The sequence below is a fragment of the Astyanax mexicanus genome, unplaced genomic scaffold (genome assembly GCF_023375975.1).
Source record: "Astyanax mexicanus isolate ESR-SI-001 unplaced genomic scaffold, AstMex3_surface scaffold_50, whole genome shotgun sequence".
In the NCBI taxonomy this organism is placed as follows: Eukaryota; Metazoa; Chordata; class Actinopteri; order Characiformes; family Acestrorhamphidae; genus Astyanax; species Astyanax mexicanus.
The window spans coordinates 216,027-233,526 of NW_026040060.1; the positions used below are offsets into that span (position 1 = coordinate 216,027).

At 39.5% G+C, this 17,500-nt stretch overlaps 4 protein-coding genes across 20 annotated transcripts in view; 1 reads left to right on the forward strand and 3 right to left on the reverse strand.

Moving 5' to 3' along the window:
- Positions 1-17,500, reverse strand: part of LOC125797555 (netrin-3-like) — a 275,873-nt gene that overhangs the window by 161,713 nt on the left and 96,660 nt on the right. The gene's annotated exons all lie outside the window — the stretch shown is intronic.
- Positions 1-17,500, reverse strand: part of LOC125780423 (noggin-2-like) — a 215,848-nt gene that overhangs the window by 83,593 nt on the left and 114,755 nt on the right. The window lies entirely within an intron of this gene.
- Positions 1-17,500, reverse strand: part of LOC103021387 (ankyrin repeat and fibronectin type-III domain-containing protein 1) — a 314,758-nt gene that overhangs the window by 52,106 nt on the left and 245,152 nt on the right. The gene's annotated exons all lie outside the window — the stretch shown is intronic.
- Positions 5,259-16,191, forward strand: LOC125797554 (uncharacterized). 2 transcript variants are annotated; one of them, XM_049474016.1, is made up of 10 exons: positions 5,259-5,526; positions 8,737-8,776; positions 9,592-11,644; positions 11,949-12,014; positions 12,260-12,325; positions 12,502-12,558; positions 13,228-13,314; positions 13,513-13,575; positions 14,256-14,330; positions 15,129-16,191. In XM_049474016.1, the coding sequence occupies exons 2-10, from the start codon at positions 8,756-8,758 to the stop codon at positions 15,341-15,343; spliced, it is 2,703 nt and encodes a 900-aa protein (XP_049329973.1). In that variant the 5' UTR covers positions 5,259-5,526; positions 8,737-8,755; the 3' UTR covers positions 15,344-16,191. The 2 variants fall into 2 exon arrangements, with proteins under 2 accessions (XP_049329973.1, XP_049329972.1); XM_049474015.1 differs by lacking the exon at positions 5,259-5,526 and having other exon boundaries at positions 8,434-8,776.

Sequence of the window (17,500 nt, forward strand, 5' to 3'; positions counted from 1 at the left end):
GTCCTCATTTCATGCTAAATATGGGTTTTTAGACATAAACACACATGCTCACTAGCGCCCCTGTAGGCTCCTGATGAGCGCAGCACTCAGATTATTAGAGGGGGCGTGGAAAGCTAATCCATTTTTCTTATTGGTCCGGTTTTTTGGACCAATGAAAAATTCAGACACTGTTTCCAGGCAGTTCACAGGCTAGAGAGTAGATATACATGTATTTGCATTATTCAAAAATCAGATATATACTACTAAATATCTCCCGGTAACCGAGGATTCATCCAACTGCCGAAATACCCCCCAGCTTTCACACAGACAACAATACAATCCCGGACAGCCTCTCACTTCAACTGCGCGGGTCAGCGGTTAGCATAGCCGCTAGCGCTTCACTAGGCCATTACGCCGAGAAGAAGAAGCCCGCCTACAAGTCTGTCTGACGAATAGCGACCGAATATCTACAGGTTCCATCCAATCCGGTTCTAGAAATGGTCTCAGTGAACGTCTGATCTGCAGAAACAGCGTTTATGATAGGCTAAATCCTCCGTCCGTTAAAGCACGGCGCTTTACCCGCGTTGGACCGGAGCGCGTTCAAAATTCCCCCGCGAGCCCGCGGGGGGATAATAATAATACACATTAACACTGACCCCAGTTAAACCAGTTCACCAACACCACCGTGGCCAGGTATTAGACCAATCAAACACGCGGCCTGCACTGCTAAGTTACCGTGTACTGACCACACAGTTACCCGAACACAGGGTCAGCGCTGCTGCTGACCACACAGCTACCCAAACACAGGGTCAGCGCCGCTGCTGACCGCACACAGCTACCCAAACACGGCGGTCAGGGTCCCCCAGCTCAGACTGCGCAGCGGCGGCCATTAAATACAGTTTATCTTACCTTTAATAGAAGCTGTAGCGATGAAAACGGCTTTACACTGCCGACAGGTCCATTCAGTAACAAAGCAGCAGCGGCTCTTCCAGTAAACACCCGAAAGTGGCTGTAACCCGTCCGTTACAGCAAAGTTTCTTCCGTTTAAAAGTTTAGTCCGCGGCGCTCGTTCACCGTTTAGCGATGTGTCGTTCGCGAATATTCCGGTTCTAAGAGCCGGCTCTTTGAAGTGAACGATTGGAACCGGCTCCACAATGGGAGCCATTTTAGGATCCTATTTGGGAACTGTTCTTTTCCTTCAGTATCTCGCTGTCCCTCCGCCTCCCTGTCGTTGCGTTTGTGCTCTGTAAGTGCCACAGAGCCGACAGTTTTTTTTTTCCAACGTGCTCCACATATCTGACCAATCACATGCAGCTTTCAATTACGTGACGGGGAAACACTAAAAAATGTGTTGCTTAAAAGTGTCAATAATAAAACAAAATGTTAGGTTTAACCTATTAATTATTTAAAGTAAAAAATATATATGAGCCGTTAGAGCCGCATCTCAAAATAGAGCCGAAAATCCCATCACTATCACCGTTTAGTTCGCTGATTCATATTCATATTTTCGAAGCTTGCGAATCGACTCCCTCCCATATTCAGCGAACATATTGAGGGAATGAACAACCTGAGCCGACTCTGTTGATTCAATAGTCAGTTCCTTCTATGAGACTCGGTCTGAGTGAGAGCCCCGGATAACAGTCAACTAACTGTTCTGATCGAAGATCAGTGTTTAAAACGAGTCATTTTGTTCAAGAGATGCTGTTTTTATTAACTTTATTCATTTTATTAACTGTATTTATACTGAATCATCATACTGAACATATGACTGAATCGAGTCTATATTTAGACGTACTCAGAGGCTATGTGTTATACTGACAGCCATATAAAATACACACAAGGTAATAAATTGAGATTTCTTTATTTTATATGGACGTCTTTCATGTATTGTAAATCACGGATCATGTAGCAATTTATCCCTGCTATAAATCCAGCACAAGACCAGCTGGTCATTCAGAAAAACATATGCTGGTTAGTTTAGCCAGCTATATTTTGTCTGGATGACCAGCTGATCTTGAACTGATTTTTTTTAGCAGGGATATTGATTATAAATAAGGCATAAACAAAATCATTGCACTTACAGCCCAAGAACACCATATATTATCTTTTTACAGTAAAATTTGTAAGCTGTAAACTGTTTCATATTCCTGATAATCCAAAAGAAAACCCAAACATTGCAGGTTATTGATCAAAACATGGTAGAATTATTGCAAATACCAAAAAAATTATTTACAGTAGGGCTGGACCCGAACATTCGGGTATTCGGATATTCGTTTTTTTCCCTTTCCAGAGCTCCACCTCACTCTAAAATCACACTTCTGTTCAGGTTAATGGCGTTATAAGAGAGGCAGAGATGCTCACAAGTCTTTGGTGAGGAGTCCGAGTCAAGTCTCAAGTCTCTTCTGGCGAAATAAAAGTCAAAGTATTTATCCGTGAGGCAAATAAGGCCTGCTCTTAAAAATAGTGAAAAATCAATAACGAAATTTAATAATAGACAGAAAAATAAATATGAAATTGGAAAATAACCAACTAAACTAAGCCCAATAAAATCTAATCTAACGAATTTCAAAAGATCAAAAACGAAAAACTCAGCAAAAGAATAGAACAATAAAGTAATATTAATAAAAACCGCAAATATCTGCCTGAATCACCCGCTGCATGAACACGGGCCGGGAATTTCGAGAATTTCCACCGCTTTCCGCGGGCCCTGTCAGGTTCGGCGAAAGAAAATGGTCTGTTTTAATGTAAGAAATCACATTGTGATTTTTGTGATGTTTCACCAGTTACAGCTTATCTGCGCGTTAATAGCTCAACGCATGAATTCATCAGTGCGCTGCACCTCGCGTGCTCGCGGGGGATTTGGCGCGTCTGTTAAGCAAGATATTGGACAGTTTTGGGGGCAGAGATAGCATACATATACATACACATACATATACATATAGCACATACATCTCAGATTTGTAGTTTAATGCTCTAAATTAATGTGGATTTAATTGGAAAATTTAATTGGAGGAGCAGAGACAGCTTGACGGTTGTAGTGTAATAATTACAATGTAAAGAATGATGTCTGAATGAATTTCCTATAATCTAATATAATTTAACATGGTTTAAGAATATAAAATAATTTCTAAACAAACGAACTATTTTATATTGAGCTTATAGCCCAAGTGCAAAAACTCAAAATCAGTAATCGGGCTAATAACTGCACAATCATTAAACCGAAATACACCAAGAACAGTAACATAATTTACAATGACTTTCCTCTACTCTAATATATATATATTTGTTTTTTGTTTTAAGCAAATAGCTTAGGTGTGAAAACACAAAAGCCATGATGTGGGGAAGTAGACATTCCGGGGTGAAAACACCAAAAAAAAAAACGGGGTGAAAACACCAGAGCAGGCAGTGCAGTCCGAGCACACAGCACAACATAAGGAGACATAATGCACTCCATATATTCAGGACTGCAGTGAAATAAATTATGCTGTACAGATTTAATCTGCTTCTAGTAGATATTTAATGAGAAATAAGAACAGTGTGAATTAAAAAAAAACAGACATCTATCACAGACCATTTTCTTAAACCTTGTGTCCGACCCGTGAGGAAAGGGATGGGGATTTTTTTTTTCGGGGCCGGGTGTCCGTGGAAAATTTTGCAATATATTAAATGGGCCGTGATTTGCACTTTTTCGTACTTTAATTCGTTTTTAATACGGCTTTTTCAACGAATATTTGAATATTCGCTACAAAGCCGAATATCCCGAGCTCAAAAAACGCTATTCGGGCCAGCCTTAATTTACAGGTGAATATAAGATATATTTGACTAGAATAGAATCTCCTGAAAATAATATCTGACATGTGACTGTCTCCTATAAATGCTTTGTAATATATAGAAAGATAAAGGTAGTGTAAACTACAAATACATTCTTAAAAACTGACCTGGTTTTCAAAGGGTTAATAGTACTTATCTAGCTATATAGAAGTTATGTACGTGTACAACTCATGTTTTTGTGTTTTATCCATCATGTTTTTGTGTTGTTACTGGATGTCAATAAATCTGCTTTAAAACAACATCAGTTGTTAAAAACTCTATATAAATACATGTGACTACGTTAACTGTGTTTTGCTGTGGGATAATCAAATGTACACTCTCTTGAATTGTATTGGCTGGGCATAAAATAAAGGGCAGCGGCTCTGAGGATTTGCTCAGAGCCAATTCTGTGCCTCATTTTCAACATAGAATTTTATTAATACCTTTACATTGTGGTAATAAATGTGGTAGAAAACAACGAGTATTTTCAACCCCATGATGCCAATGCCAGCACTTTTCTGTTAGGTACATTTATGATATTTTTTTCTGTGCCATGGTTTTGATACTTGGAGCACATGTTGGACATCTCAGGTTTCATTTCAGTTTTAAGTAGCCACACTTATGCAGTCCCAGAGGTCTAGACATATTTTGATGTTTTCTATGTGTACCCAATTGTATAGAATAATAAACCAAACAAATTTAGTTTTGATAAATGGCCTTCAAAAAACAATTTAAACATATGTATGCATTCAAACATAAAAGTATCTACAATACAATTAAATATCAAAACAACACAATATAAATAAGGCCACACAATTAAATATTTTACTGCTCTACATGTCTCTGCATTCAGAGTACATTAGCAAGAAACTGAGGAGGACCATGCCATCTGCATGTATAAAGGTTACTACAATACATTTAAATATCAAATCTGCATCAAATAAATAAGGCTACAAAACAAGATTCTTATACCTAACAAGTCTTTTATTTTAGTCAGTGAGACAGTTGGGCATGTACTTTACTTCTGATCAGAGTTTGAATTTTGTTGCAGCAGACAGTGTTACTCGCAGATCATGCTTAGTGTTCAACCTATTTTTCTGCTTTGACTTGAGCTGTACCAATATAAAAAATGCCACAGCCGAAGCCTGTTGTGTTTCTGCTGTGCCGAAATCACTACCCCCGCCATCTTCTTGAGTTTAAAGACAGGAAGACGGTGCGCGGCGAGGGGGTGCTTTTTTCTGACAGGGCTGCTGAATTCGGCACAACACTGGCAAACGAATGGTGTCGTCTGATTCGCGTCTCTGTCTTTTCTCAAATATAAAAGACGAGTACAAAATCAGATGAGCATTAATTATTATTATTAATTATAATAGTATGATTTTTTATTCATTATAAAATGAATACATTATTTTATTAATTTGTTATATTATTTATTAATTTTTAAAGGTATTTATTTTATACATTTTTTTTTTTTTAAAGACCTACTGGGGAGGCTTGGTTCCCTAACCGATTCTTTTAAACCTGCATTCATACAACCACGGCGCTATTTAAGGGGAACAAAAAAATAGGAATACACAGCTGTTAAGCAATAAAGACAGAAGCGTACCAAAGGGTCGATTCATTTAAATGAATCGCACTCCGAATCGCGAATCAAGGCCGCCATTTTAAAGCCACTCACTCTACATGTTGCAGAGGCATTCTCTTGAGCTGCGGCACCACTCCAGCTTTTAAAACCAGGTGAGCGTTGTTTCTCTTATCTTATCATGCTTTTTAAACTTATTGTCTGTGTAATCTTGATAAAATAAAGGTGTAAGTGTTAGTCTTTGGTAAACACTCGTTTCTTTAGTATTAGTTAAACAGAGCAAACTGTATAGGCTATTTTGGTTAGTTAGCGTTAGTTAGTTCTCCGCTGTGTGTCGGTGCTAGGGTCGGCAAAAAAAAAAATGAACACCTGGGGAAAGTAGTATTTAAGTAGTTTTATGAAGTATGTACAAAAACTGCTTTACTCTAACTCTGCATTCTCTGCCTTCGTTCACTCTAACGCTGATTCCCATCCCCCCACTTTACTCTAACGCAGTCTCACCCCCCCCTTTACTCTAACTCTGCTTTCTCTGCCTTTGTTCACTGCGATTCCCATCCCCCCACTTTACTCTAACGCAGTCTCACCCCCCCTTTACTCTAACTCAGTCTCACCCCCCCCTTTACTCTAACTCTGCTTTGTCTGCCTTTGTTCACTGTGATTCCCATCCCCCCACTTTACTCTAACGCAGTCTCACCCCCCACTTTACTCTAACGCAGTCTCACCCCCCCCTTTACTCTAACTCTGCTTTGTCTGCCTTTGTTCACGCTAACTCTGATTCCCATCCCCCCACTTTACTCTAACGCAGTTTCTCACCCCCCCTTACTCTTAAACCTGCTTTCACCCCCCCTTACTCTTAAACCTGCTTTCACCCCCCCTTACTCTTAAACCTGCTTTCACCCCCCCTTTACTCTTAAACCTGCTTTCACCCCCCCTTTACTCTTAAACCTGCTTTCACCCCCCCCCTTTACTCTAAATCTGCTTTCACCCCCCCCTTACTCTAACCCTGCTTTCACCCCCTTACTCTAACCCTGCTTTCACCCCCCCCCCCTTCACTCTAACCCTGCTTTCACCCCCGCTTCACTTTAACCCTGCTTTCACCCCCCCTTTACTCTAACCCTGCTTTCACCCCCCCTTTACTCTAACCCTGCCTTCACCCCCCCCTTACTCTAACCCTGCCTTCACCCCCCCTTCACTCTAACCCTGCTTTCACCCCCCCTTCACTCTAACCCTGCTTTCACCCCCCCCCTTCACTCTAAGCCTGCTTTCACCCCCCCTTGCTCTAACTCTGCTTTCACCCCCCCCTTTACTTTTAACCCTGCTTTCACCCCCCCCTTTACTCTAACCCTGCTTTCACCCCCCTTGCTCTAACTCTGCTTTCACCCCCCCTTTACTTTTAACCCTGATTTCACCCCCCCCCCCTTTACTCTAACCCTGCTTTCACCCCCCTTGCTCTAACTCTGCTTTCACCCCCCCCTTTACTTTTAACCCTGATTTCACCCCCCCCCCCTTTACTCTAACCCTGCTTTCACCCCCCTTCACTCTAACTCTGCTTTCTCACCCCCTTCACCCTAACTCTGCTTTCTCACCCCCCACTTCACTCTAATTCTGCTTTTTCACCCTCCCTTCACTCTAACTCTGCTCTCCCCCCCTTCACTCTAACCCTGCTTTCACCCCCCACTTCACCCTAACTCTGCTTTCTAACCCCCCCAACTCTAACTCTGCTTTCACCCCCCCTTTACTTTTAACCCTGCTTTCACCCCCCCTTTACTCTAACCCTGCTTTCACCCCCCCTTTACTCTAACCCTGCTTTCACCCCCCCTTTACTCTAACCCTGCTTTCACCCCCCCTTTACTCTAACCCTGCTTTCACCCCCCCTTTACTCTAACCCTGCTTTCACCCCCCCTTTACTCTAACCCTGCTTTCACCCCCCTTCACTCTAACTCTGCTTTCACCCCCCACTTCACCCTAACTCTGCTTTCTCACCCCCCCTTGCTCTAACTCTGCTTTCACCCCCCCTTCACCCTAACTCTGCTTTCACCCCCCCTTTACTCTAACCCTGCTTTCACCCCCCACTTCACCCTAACTCTGCTTTCTCACCCCCCCTTGCTCTAACTCTGCTTTCACCCCCCCTTCACCCTAACTCTGCTTTCACCCCCCCTTTACTCTAACCCTGCTTTCACCCCCCACTTCACCCTAACTCTGCTTTCTCACCCCCCTTCACTCTAACTCTGCTTTCACCCCCCCTTCACTCTAACCCTGCTTTCACCCCCCACTTCACCCTAACTCTGCTTTCTCACCCCCCCTTGCTCTAACTCTGCTTTCACCCCCCCTTCACCCTAACTCTGCTTTCACCCCCCCTTTACTTTTAACCCTGCTTTCACCCCCCCTTTACTCTAACCCTGCTTTCACCCCCCCTTTACTCTAACCCTGCTTTCACCCCCCCTTTACTCTAACCCTGCTTTCACCCCCCCTTTACTCTAACCCTGCTTTCACCCCCCCTTCACCCTAACTCTGCTTTCTCACCCTCCCTTCAGTCTAATTCTGCTTTTTCACCCTCCCTTCACTCTAACCCTGCTTTCACCCCCCACTTCACCCTAACTCTGCTTTCTCACCCCCCCAACTCTAACTCTGCTTTCACCACCCCTTCACTCTAACCCTGCTTTCACCCCCCCTTCACTCTAACTCTGCTCTCCCCCCCTTCATTCTAACCCTGCTTTCACCCCCCACTTCACTCTAACTCTGCTTTTTCACCCTCCCTTCACCCTAACTCTGCTTTCTCACCCCCCCCTTCACTCTAATTCTGCTTTTTCACCCTCCCTTCACTCTAACTCTGCTTTTTCACCCCCCCCCCCCCCCTTTACTCTAACTCTGATTCCCATCCCCCCTACTTTAACTTTTTAAATCCTATCTGGACGACGGGATTAGTATTTTAGGGGGTTCTGGGTAATTTTCTTTTTTATGGGGGTTTTTATCCTCTGTGATTTTACTCCCGTTCAGAACGATCACGTACATGTTTCTCAGACGTCCTCTGAGAAAATTACAGGCTGAATTATCTACTGTTTTTCTATGGAGGAGCTTTTAAATTGCAGTCTGTATGCAGGAGTTTTATCACTGAGTAGAAGTGTGAAATATATTTTTTCCACAGGAAAAATCTTGATATCCTATATTTCTGAAATCCTATATGTCTGCTTTCATATCTCCATATGTGTAAATTTAGGTTAATTAGATTAGATTAAAAGACTAATAGATAAGCTGGTGTAAAACCATGTCAGTCAGTTCTCAAACAATTGCTATAGTGGTTTATGTATATTGCTTGTTTTCCTTTTCACTGTGCAGTATTGCTTACTCCTTATATTGTTTTGCAGATTCAACAACTACAGAAAAATGGCATTGGAGGCTGAGCAGGTATATATTTTGTCATTTTAATAATGCATCCTGTTACCGAAGGAGTTGTTCATCCAGAAATTATATTGTTTAAACTGTTTAAACTTTACTTAAATGTCAATTCACCAAGACATGTTTAGAGTTTCCTTAGTATGGAACTGGAACTGCAAGTCTGTCAATGCTAACAATGCAACTCAAGTCATCTAAAGAGTCCAGCTGTTTCTATAAGAATTATTCACCAAAACATCGGTCATCATGTTCCCACAGCATGCTGACCTTAATTATTGGCTCACAGATTTCTCAGTGTGATTTTAGGACTCAAGTATTTTTGTTTAACGTTTGACCTCTATAAGACACTTGAGACAGCAGCAGAGCCAGTAGATCTTGGATCAGATGTCTCCTGTGTATGACAGTCATCATAGTTGCTCCTGAGTTGGTTGTCTAAGATGCTGGTCACATTTAGCTACACAAGTCTTATTATTTTAACATTTCACAGTAAATCATACTGTAGTGAACTAATTGAGAAGTTTTGGTGATGTGTGTTTTTATTGCAGAAACTTTACTCCTTAGGATAGTTTTTGTGAGTAATGCTAGCTTCAGAGCTCTAGTAACATGCAGCTAAATCTGTTCTTCAAAATATGTCTTGCCTGATTAAATACATCTGGGTTATACTATAGAGATTTTTTAGAGTGAATAATTCCTTTAGTATTTCTGAAGTTAAATAGTAGACTTTGAAGAGATTAAACAGGTGAAAGGGAGAGTCAAGGGGAGTATTGCTGTCCTGTTGGTTTGATTAGATGTTTTAGCTTTTGTTCAATATTTTTCTTTACTTATAGTTTCACTCAAGTTCTGAGGAGTCCATTAATTCTGCATACTCAGATGCTGACTACAAGCCATCATCCAGTAGTACTGATGACAGTGAGGTTTGCAGTAGTGATGAAAATTTGGATAATGACCAACAGTTCAATAGAACAAACACAAGTCCAGACAAGTGCAAAAAACAAACGAGGAAAACAAGAACCAATGGTGATGACGACAAAAACAAGTCTATTAGAACAAACAGAAGAACAGACAAGTCCAGAAAACCAAAGGGAACCAAAAGTGATAACAAAAACAAGTCTATTAGAACAAACAGAAGAACAGACAAGTCCAGAAAACAGAGTCCAAAAAAAAACACAGCTTCGAATATAACTGTGAAGGTTTGCAAAAAAAATCAAAATGGTAAACGAAAGTGGGACAAAAACCATTACTGCCTCTACTGTGGAAAGTCAAACAAAAAGTTAAGCAGGCATTTGGAACGTGCCCATATGGATGTCAGAGAGGTGGCTTATGCATTCAGCTTCCCCTTAGGATCGAAGAAAAGAAAGGATCTATTAGAGGGGCTGCGGAATAAAGGTGACTATAAACATAACTTAGAAGTCCTTAAGAGTGGCCATGGGGAAATAGTGACGTGGAAACAACCTTCTTTTGAAGCTTCTGTCGATAATTACCTTCCTTGCCAGTACTGCTACGCCATGTTTGTGAAAAGTGATCTTTGGAAACATCAGGGAACTTGCAGAGCTAAAAATGATCCTGGGAAAGATGCTGAGAAAAAGAGCAACAGTAGAGTTCAGAAAGCATCTTCAAGCCTGCTACCCATTTCGGAGACCTCGGAGGCATTGGAGAATGTCATTCATGGAATGCAAAAAGATGCTGTGTCCTTTACTGTACGGAATGATGCGTTGATCTGTAAATATGGTAATGTGCTGCTAAATCGTGGGAAAAATAATGCAACTGGTTACATTTCTCAGAAAATGAGAGAACTGGGTCGACTCGTTGTGGCAGCAAAGGAAATTGATAAGAGTATTAAAAATCTTGAAGATCTGTGCCATGTATCCAAGTTTCAGGTGCTGCTGAAGGCAGTTAAAAGGATCTCTCAGTTTAGCCCAAGCAAGAATGCATACAGAAAGGCATCAACTGCTGTCAAAATTGGCTTCTCATTAAAAGGAGTGACTGATGTGCTTATTGGCCAGACTCTGGAAAATGATGATGACTTGGCTGAAAGGAATGCAAAGAAGTTCAAAGAACTTTTAGAACAGAAGTGGAAAGACAGTGTTTCTTTTAATGCACACAAAACAATGGAAGAGAACAGGTGGAACAAAGATGACGGTATCCCATTGACTAAAGATGTCATGATCCTCCAAGAGCACCTTAGAAGGGTTGAAGACGAAGCAAAACGGGAGTTGCTAGATGGCATCAACATGTCTGCTTATAAGGACCTGACTGAGAGCCTTCTGTCACAGGTCATTGTGTTCAATAGACGAAGGGAAGGTGAGGCCTCCCGCTTGACCTTAGACATGTACATGAACGCAAACAGGACCCCAGTAAATGGGGATATATTTCAAACACTAACACCGCTTGAGCAAGAACTGAGCAAGAACCTTACCAGAATAGAAATCAGAGGAAAGAGAGGTAGAAAAGTGCCAATTCTCCTACCAGATAGAACAAAAGCATCAATTGATTTCCTGATAGAAAAAAGAAAAGAAGCTGGTGTACCTGATCAGAACCCTTTTGTCTTCGCAAGACCTTCTGCAATGTCAAACTTTCGTGGCTGTGACTGTCTGAGGAGATTTTCAGAAGAGAGCAAGGCAGAAAACCCAGGACTCCTTAGATCAACCAAACTAAGAAAGCAGGTTGCTACACTTTGTCAGCTGCTGAATCTTGACCAGCAAGAGTTGGAGCAAGTTGCGAGATTCATGGGACATGACATTAGGGTGCACTGTGATTTTTACAGACAAACAGATAAAACACTTCAGCTGTCAAGGATCAGCAAACTTCTCTTTGCAATGGAGAAAGGCACGGAGACCATCAAAGGCCAGAATCTCAACACTCTTGACTTTTCACTTCCTGGTATGTTTCTGAATACATTTAAAATATTTGTCTAATATTCTAAACCCTTTTGAATAGGTTCTTTAAATGCCAGTTACTTTGTAAAAGCGTGTTTTTATTAATGTCCTATACGTTATTATACACATTAATACAAGTGTTTAGACTGTTAATTATCATTTTAGGTGTTTAGGTTTTTGGTATTTCATTATACTCTACAAATATTTAATACTTATGAATCGGAAATTATCCATAACACCTGTGTCTTTCTGTAAATCCTTAGTCCTTTTTATGAGATACTTAATGTAATGGTAATGAAAAATTGCAGGTAGCAGTATGGCACAAACTGACAGCCCACAGACAGACAGACCAGTAGTGAGCATGGAACCTCCTGGTGAGTTTTTAGCATGTCAGCGGTAAAACACTAGTTTGTGTTTCACCACTGAACACAACGTAACATGGTGTGCAGAATTTGTAATCATCCTGTACCATAGTTCATGATGTAATAATAAATTGATGGCTATTTACAAACTTTGTTAAATGTTTTATCTGCACATTGATATTGTAATGTCTCCATATACAGCAGAATTGCCATAAGCTATTCCAGACAAACAGTTTATTATTGTTTTTATTTTACAGAGGATGATGAAGGTGTATCTGGCTTCACTGCCACAATCAAGAAGAAAATGCGAATGGAGCCTCATGGTGAGTTTATCTTGTCTATTAGGGCTGGGAATCTCTAGGCACCTTACGTTTTAGATTTGATTACAATTCATTGCGACTATAAAACTATCAATGTGTATATGTATGTGTATATATATGTGTGTGTATGTATTATTTATATATTTAGATATTTTATAATGTTTTTTTGTTTATCACAGATGCTGATGATGGTGGCACCTGCACCGGGGTTAAGAGAAAGCTGACAGAAGATCCTGGTGAGTTTTAGTGTGTATTTATTGAAATGGTATGAAGTACACATAATGGGCCACAGAAAAATACATCAGTTACTGTGGCTAAATTAAAAACATATTTTGCCCCATCTGATTATATACATTTCTAACAGATTAAAGTATAATTAGCTGTTAGATGAAAGAATATTAATATTTGATTGAATGTTACTGACACATTTTTCTACATATAATAGAAAATATATTTAAATTAATTTGATTTGAAGTGACTCGGAGGCACATTAACGATCAGCCTAGTTAACGTGGTATATTTTTCACACTGCTCTGAAATTTAATGTAGATGTGACAAAAGCAGGGTAGCACCACATCATGCAAGCAAAAGTGACTGGAATTCTGATCTGGGAAAATGGCTAGTGTTACATTGACACTGTTTAGTCTAGCTGTTTCTGTGCATATTGTGAATGTGTTCCACTGTGTTTGAGAATAATGAATATTTACACCAATCAGTATATGTTCTCAAAGAGATTTAAGGCCTTATTTTAGTGATCTGTAGACGTGCCATTAATCATGCACCGTGTAGCTTAATTTAGGCTGTGTCTTTACTATCGTAATGATGGGAAGAGAAACTTGAAACACACACAAGGCATGTACTAATTCTCTTTTGGGTGTTCATTTTGATTTTATTATTTATTTTAGGATTTGACTCGCCAGAGAAGGAAAGACCGCAGAGGAGAAGGAAAGAAGTGGATGATGAAGATGACCGTGAATTTATAGAAATGGATGGTAAGTGTAGTTTATACGAATAAACATGAGCTTCATATTATCAGAAGGTGTTTTTCATGCAGTGAATTAATTTACTGAATAAAAAACCGACCAAACTAAGATGTTCTCAGCTGCTGTATAGAAAGTACATTAAGTAAACATCCATGAACTGCATTTGAACCTTTTGGAATGCAAATAAAATTGTTTCTCTTTTTACAGTGAACAAAAATTGTGAATCTGGCTCTAGTAATCAGCAGAAGAAGAAGCAGATAGAACAGCCCGGTAAGTTAGTATGCCTATGGTAAGACAATAATGCTGAAGAACCACTGATTTACACAATAATATATATTATTTTATTATTATATATTTAATCCTTTCTGAATACATTTCAACATAGTCTGACTTCAGATAGATAGATAGATAGATAGATAGATACTTTTATTGGTCCCCGAGGGGAAATTTTGGTAAGGGTAAGACCCTAAATGGTACCCTGACTGTGGTGAAGTGTATGCTATAAAAAGTGTACATATACAATATGAACCCAAAAAAATATTAACACATGAGAATATTGTATTTATTATAAAATACATGAGAGAGAGCCAGAATGGTCAGCCTTTATCACGCTAAAATGATGGCTTATGTTTGTAGCACAGTCAGTTCTACAGACAATAGATCAGAAAAGCTGTTCTCCTGAGAACAGTTGTTTTCTGGCTACAGCTTAAAATCCAGAGTGATGGAGTTAATGAGATATTTAGTGCTATTTCTCACTCTGTGGACAAAAGACATCAACCATTTGATGTCCAAAAGATGTTGGTGTGTAAAAAAAGTTATTTTCTTCTTCTGTCCCTCCATCATCTATGAGTCAGTACCTTTTTATTGTGGGTTTTAAAATGTATTAGAAAAGTTGGTGTACTAAAAATTATCTATATAAAATTTTGTTTATTTATTTATTTTTTTTATAGAGGGTGATGGTGTCTCTAGCTCTGGTGCCATGACCAGCATGCAGAAGAGGAAGGCAGGGCTGATGGCAGAGCGCAGTGAGTTTCAGCTTGCTCAATATAAAGTATTTCAGTCCATTTAAGAGAAGCACTGATGGTCCAGATGTTTTTACCTTTTAATCTCAGTCTGTAAAGAAATAGTTAGCAATATGACACATGATTCTGGTTGCTTGAATGGAAAACATGAGGTCTCATGGCTCTTCATAAGAAGACTGGTGAACTAAAGAGGTTTAGGTGCACTTTCCCTGCATGTCAACTCTGGCTGCTTGAAACACTTTGTTATACAGGGATCATATGGGTGCTTGAAATCCTGGAAAATGCTTGAATTTTAACATTCAGGGGGATGGTAGATAGGCCTGGGTGGCATTTTACTTTCCGGACCTGGGTTACCCACCTCTACATTTTCAGTAAAACAAAAATATTGAAAGTTATTTGCTTAGTGGTGTTTAAATTGTGTAAATCTGACACAAATAAATGCATTATTCCTGCTATTTTTTCTCAGTAGTATAGTTGCTGTGAAGTGTGGAATAGTTTTGAGATATATTGATTATCGCTGAATCGCAGTTTTGAGATCATCGTTATCATTAACTCACGACAGCTGAAAGGTGCTGGAAAAACTTAAAAATGGGCCTTGAAAAGTGCTTGATTTTTACCTTGTTAAAGGTGTATGAACCCTGGTTATAGATTAGTCAGTTTATTACTGGATTGTTATTTTGCTCTGTAACACTGTTATCCAGATGTTATTTAGGTATTGCACCATTCTTACATTATATAATAAAAAAATCATCTAGGAAAATGTTGTGATTTCTCTAAACTTCACTTTGCTGTTGCTTTCAGAGAGATCTCAACCTAGGAGGCGTGGATGGAGTGAGGAGGAGCAGGCTGCGGTTTTAAAACATTTAGCTGTATTCATCGAGAGGCACCAGGTCCCTGGAAAAGCTGACTGTTTAAAATGTACTGAGACTGAGAGTGCCTTAAAACACAGAACATGGAGGGATGTTAAATACTTTGTCCATAATAGAATAGTGAGTCTTGCTAAAACAAATCCTTGAACGTATGCAATAATCCAATCATAAGCCATTTCTGCCGTTATGATTTCTCAGTACATGCATATTTTTACTGTTTTTTTTATTTTTATTTTATTTTTTTATGCATTTATTTTGGTCTGCTGAATAATCAGCATTTTATAGCATTTTCACCTGAACGCCCGGACCACAGTTCTCACCATGTTTCATGTGTTTGTTACATTGTATGCAGTACATTTGTTCCAGTTAGTTTAGATTAGGTTTAGTGAGCTGAATAAATAACTACATCCTGTCCTCAATCAGATGACATGCTAAATTCCAGCAACAAAATATGTGTAAAACATTTATTATCCTCAGCTTCCTTTTATTTGCCTGCATGCCAAGGGGAGTCGTGATATTGGCCAAACACTAGTTTTTTTTTTTTGTTTGTTTGTTTTTTTTACTCCCTCTGTTAAAACCCCTTAACAACCCCGACTGTCATTTGTCTGCCGGACATTAAACCCCTAAAGAAATTTCTTGAATACAAATTAAACATTTCATGTCCACCAAAGTTTTATGTCTGCTAGTTTTAACATGCAGAATTTGGATTGATTTCTGTTACTAACTTGGAATTATTATTATTATTATTATTATTATTATTATTTATTATATTAAGTGGAGTAGAGTGAAGAGGCAGTGTCATGTAGAAAATGTTCAGAATGTAAATGTTATTTTACTGCAGAGAAACAGGATTTTGTATCACCTACACCTGTAGCCCATATACCGCACAAGGTATTTAAGGGGTTAAAGATTTCTGACCTGTTTTTTCCCTGTGACATTACTGGTCATTTAGTCAATAATATTGCTTTCAGAAGTAAAGTTTTACATTAATATTATTCTGTTTCTGATTTGTTTTTCTGATTCACTTTATCAAATGTTTGGCAAACCGGTTCTGAATTGAAATGTTTTAATTAGGTGAATTAAGTTTCATAACCCAGTGAAGGATATTTTGGTCCAATTAAGACCATCTTAATTAATTAATGAACCTGCACTAGCTAGAAAAGGGTTTTATTACACAAGTATCAGCTACACAAACAATCATACTCAATGTAAGCTGCCCCTTTATGCCCAGCCAATTCCCAATTCGTTCATTCATTTATTTGTATTGAGTTTAACAACTGATGTTGCAAAGCAGCTTTACTAATATCCAGTAACAACAATAATAAAACATAAAAACATGATGGGGTTGTTGTGCAGGTATGCAACATATCTATCTGTGTGTATATTAATTCACACATACACATACATTATTTTTATATATGTGTTTAATAAAAACAGCATCTCTTGAACAAAATGACTCGTTTTAAACACTGATCTTCGATCAGAACAGTTAGTTGACTGTTATCCGGGGCTCTCACTCAGACCGAGTCTCATAGAAGGAACTGACTATTGAATCAACAGAGTCGGCTCAGGTTGTTCATTCCCTCAATATGTTCGCTGAATATGGGAGGGAGTCGATTCGCAAGCTTCGAAAATATGAATCTAATACGAGTGAATCAGCGAACTAAACGGAGATAGTGATGGGATTTTCGGCTCTATTTTGAGATGCGGCTCTAACGGCTCATATATATTTTTTACTTAATAATTAATAGGTTAAACCTAGCATTTTGTTTTATTATTGACACTTTTAAGCACTTGTGATGAGTAAAAATGCTGCATAACAACACATTTTTTAGTGTTTCCCCGTCACGTAATTGAAAGCTGCATGTGATTGGTCAGATGTGTGGAGCACGTTGGAAAAAAAAAACTGTCGGCTCTGTGGCACTTACAGAGCACAAACGCAACGACAGGGAGGCGGAGGGACAGCGAGATACTGAAGGAAAAGAACAGTTCCCAAATAGGATCCTAAAATGGCTCCCATTGTGGAGCCGGTTCCAATCGTTCACTTCAAAGAGCCGGCTCTTAGAACCGGAATATTCGCGAACGACACATCGCTAAACGGTGAACGAGCGCCGCGGACTAAACTTTTAAACGGAAGAAACTTTGCTGTAACGGACGGGTTACAGCCACTTTCGGGTGTTTACTGGAAGAGCCGCTGCTGCTTTGTTACTGAATGGACCTGTCGGCAGTGTAAAGCCGTTTTCATCGCTACAGCTTCTATTAAAGGTAAGATAAACTGTATTTAATGGCCGCCGCTGCGCAGTC

What these genes read in the sequence shown, in the direction of transcription:
- LOC125797554 (XM_049474016.1), top strand. Translation starts at nt 8,756, where the DNA reads ATGGCATTGGAGGCTGAGCAG. An exon ending in TGAATTTATAGAAATGGATG is followed by an intron (nt 13,315 to 13,512) that starts GTAAGTGTAGTT and finishes CTCTTTTTACAG; the next exon opens with TGAACAAAAATTGTGAATCT. An exon ending in AGGGCTGATGGCAGAGCGCA is followed by an intron (nt 14,331 to 15,128) that starts GTGAGTTTCAGC and finishes TGTTGCTTTCAG; the next exon opens with AGAGATCTCAACCTAGGAGG.